This window comes from Lipotes vexillifer, unplaced genomic scaffold (assembly GCF_000442215.2).
Source record: "Lipotes vexillifer unplaced genomic scaffold, Lipotes_vexillifer_v1.1 scaffold672, whole genome shotgun sequence".
Lineage (NCBI taxonomy): Eukaryota > Metazoa > Chordata > Mammalia > Artiodactyla > Lipotidae > Lipotes > Lipotes vexillifer.
In genome coordinates this window covers 249,529-253,192 of record NW_006787454.1, presented here as the reverse complement: position 1 = coordinate 253,192, position 3,664 = coordinate 249,529, and the positions used below count along the sequence as shown (strand labels likewise).

Here is a 3,664-nt window from a genome sequence, read left to right as displayed (position 1 = left end):
TCTTTCCCATTTGCACTTTTAGGATATGACACTCCTTTTCCCTTTCCCAGCAGTTCCTCTGCGGATGCAGTAGGAAAGAATGACATGGGGAAAGCATAGGAAACTTACGTTTTATTGTTTGCAGCTACAGTCTCAGGGTTCATGAAGTATCATGAAAGATATTCCATGCAGAGATTGTTCCCAAACAGCAAATAAGAATTCTCTTTTTTGGGCTTCCCTGGTGGCGCAGTGCTTGAGAGTCCGCCTGCCGATGCAGGAGACGCGGGTTCGTGCCCCGTTTCGGGAGGATCCCACATGCCGCGGAGCGGCTGGGCCCGTGAGCCATGGCCGCTGAGCCTGCGCGTCCGGAGCCTGTGCTCCGCAAATGGGAGAGGCCACAACAGTGAGAGGCCCGCATAACGCAAGAAAAAAAAAAAAAAAAAAAAAAAAGAATTCTCTTTTTTAAGGATGTAGTTAGTTGTTTTGGGTCAAAATTTCCTTAGGAGATAAAATTCTAGAACCTCAACAAGATAGAGAATTGTCATCATATCAAGAGTTTGGTTCTGAATTTCAGAAAATCTGAATTGTTCTTATCATGAATCGCAGGAAACTGGACCTGGCCTTATAATCTACTAGTACAATGATCATAAACAAAAAATTTTAAGCACTAAATATGTTAAACATAGAATGAAAAGCTCTGTGTATGCAAAAGCAAAAATAAGCAACCGTGATTTATATTTTGATAATATTTGATGACATCAGCTTCCTTTGTCTGTGCTGTTTTTCCTTTCGGTAAGAAAAGTTTGGAAATGGCAGAGGGCCCTCATCCACCTAACTATGAAGATTTTGGAGGAGGAGGGTTTAAATGAGATTAGGATTAGAAGAGAAATACCAGGAAGAAAGAAAAGACGTTGATATCTAAACTGAAAACAGAAGAGTTAAAAGAAAAACTAGAATAACTTGAATTTGCAGGTTGTTTATAACTGCCCAAATATTTTCACATAAGCAACCTCATTTCCTTTTTAGAACAACTCTGTATCTCCATTACACAGACGAGCAAACAGGCTGGGAAGTAAAGCCACAGAGCTACTAAGTGGAGAGTCCAGAATAAACAGGTGGTCATCTATGAAGGGTGAATTTCAGGGGACTCAGAGGAAGGTGATTCCTTATCTACCAACATTCTACCCCTCACCTCCCTCTGGATTACATCAGCTTCTCTGCTCGAGGTAAAATGCTCTCTTAATCTAGAGTTATCATTGGGTGAATTAACTCAGTAAATTACCGTTTGCCACTTGCACACTATGAATTGCTTTAAGGTTGCTTTCCTTAACCGGATAAGAACAAGGCACTGCGGCCTTGGCAGAAAAGGGAAGGGAGCTCTGAGATGGGAACATAGGACACTGTCTGGGAGTAGGGCTGGCAAGGGAGGGGTTAAGGGGCAGAGAGACAGCCAAGAGCACGAGTAAGCAGGAAAGTGCCTTCAGCAAATTAGGGCCAGCAAGGATGTGTGTGGTAAGGGGCTGACTGGCCTTGAAACCAGGTGTGCACAGTTTGAAATTGATTAAAAAGGCCACTAAAACAAACAAAAACCCAGCCCAGCAGAAATTTGGAGAAGGGTAGGGAAATAGTCTAAACCCAGACCAGGAAACGGGATTGTGAAGGAGGTTCCACTAGTTCAGGGCAAGACATGCCTCTAGATGAATTCTCAGAGACCACTGGAGTTGAACTACTGACTTCTGATCATTTCCGTAAAACATGTTTATTCTCTCTTCCTCGGGAGTCAGCCCACCATCATGACTGTTACTTATGCCAGATATTAAACATAAGACAAAGAAACAATCTTTGCAGTTCCTAATGAGCACACATTTTTTTGCAAGCTTTATATCTTCACAAGGGTTGTAGGTAGACGTCTTCTCTCAAGAAGATGGCGATGGGTGATGATGGGGTGAGACCCATTTGGGTTCTGGGGTAGAGATCTGCAATGAAAGATAAAGTACTCTACAATTGAAACAATCCACCCCACCCGCAAACACACATGATCCTCTGAACTGCTCATCAAGTACTCTGTGTACAAAGCAGGCCAAAGGTGAAATTTCTGCCAGGTCATCTGAAAACTTGTTTAAAAGCAAAAGTGGAAAACTAAAGAAGCAGCTAACAATACTCTTGTACCTTGAATGCTTCTTTTAAAAAAGGCCTTACATCCTTCACACGACCAGACTCCATAGTGATATCCCGATGCATAATCGCTGCAGACCGCACAGAAGTGGGCATCCCTCTTTGAACTTGGACTAGTAACAGGGCTGGCACAAATGCTTCCACTAGCCTTCCTTTTCAATGTCTCTCTAGGGGCAAAGAAAACATTCATTGTAAAAGAGCATTAAAGATAAAACAGGGCCTTTCTAGAAAAACGAACAGCATGAACATTGCCTAATTTATCTCTTTGCCCTCAAGGGTTCGTGATAAATATATTCCAAGAAATCTGATCAAGCAAAACCTTTGTTACTGATATCAGATCTATGAAGAGTCACCCTGTTGGGATGACTGATGCCCGAAAGTGGTTAAGCAAGTTTATGCCCATCCATGCAGTGCTGATGAGCACCAGTAACCATGGATGGCCAGCTGTAGCCATCAGGGTGTACAACTTTGAATGTAATAAGTGACCAGATCCAGTCTGGGTGGAAATGGTGGGGAGAAGAAAAGGGGAGAGAGGAAGAAGAGAGAAGAGAAGGCGAGAGCGTGAACATGTACCTGTCCTTTGAGAAGGCTTTGGAGGAAGGTGTTCAATGCTGGGTAGAGGGAGGGCCAGGGCTTCCACAGAGGAAGGGACAGCCCACAGGGGAGCACCAACAGGCACCAAAAACACCTGGTTAGTTCCTAATTTTGCTACGGCATGTTTCTTTTGGAAAGGAAATAGTAGAAGTACGATTATTTATAAATTAAGGTAATTATACTATGGTTTAATTTACCCAGATATTAGCAGAACTCTGATTAGAACTTGTGCTCAGAAACAAAATATTTCTCCCTTTAAACATTGAATGAGAAAACATTAGTTTTAAAAAGTTATCTATAATTTTCATATTCTCTTTTACCAACAAACAAGAAGTATTTTTTTAAAGAAGAAAAATAAAATTACTGTGTAATACGGCTTTCTCAAAGTTTTACGATATTTGAAAGTAATACATTTCAATATCAAATATGCTATAACTTAGTACTTTGGTTGTTTTGGAAATTTATCTCCCCTTCAGGCATCTCCCTATACTACCTCTGCTCTCTGTAACCATAATTATCATTAAAAAGATCTGGGTTTGATCCCTGGTCAGGGAACTAAGATCCCACAAGCCGCGCAGAGAAGCCAAAAAAACCCCATTACAAATTGAATGGAAATAACCCATTATATTACCTTGCCCTTAGAGTTTAAGAAAGTTCAACTAAAGTCCACATTTAAATAGTTTCCCATCAATCTTTGTAAAATGTTATTATTGGGCTTCCCCGGTGGCACAGTGGTTGAGAGTGTGCCTGCTGATGCAGGGGACACGGGTTCGTGCCCTGGTCCGGGAAGATCCCACATGCCGCGGAGCGGCTGGGCCCATGAGCCTTGGCCGCTGAGCCTGCGCGTCCAGAGCCTGTGCTCCGCAACGGGAGAGGCCACAACAATGAGAGGCCCACGTACCGCAAAAAAAAAAAA

At 42.4% G+C, this 3,664-nt stretch overlaps 1 protein-coding gene across 1 annotated transcript in view; it reads right to left on the bottom strand.

Annotated features, from left to right (window-relative positions):
• The window catches only part of ESR2 (estrogen receptor 2), a 47,562-nt gene that overhangs the window by 42,830 nt on the left and 1,068 nt on the right, over nt 1-3,664 (bottom strand). The window contains exon 2 of the mRNA XM_007460065.1: nt 2,149-2,321. Coding sequence (XP_007460127.1) covers nt 2,149-2,321 — 173 coding nt within the window. The remainder of the gene's footprint in view (nt 1-2,148; nt 2,322-3,664) is intronic.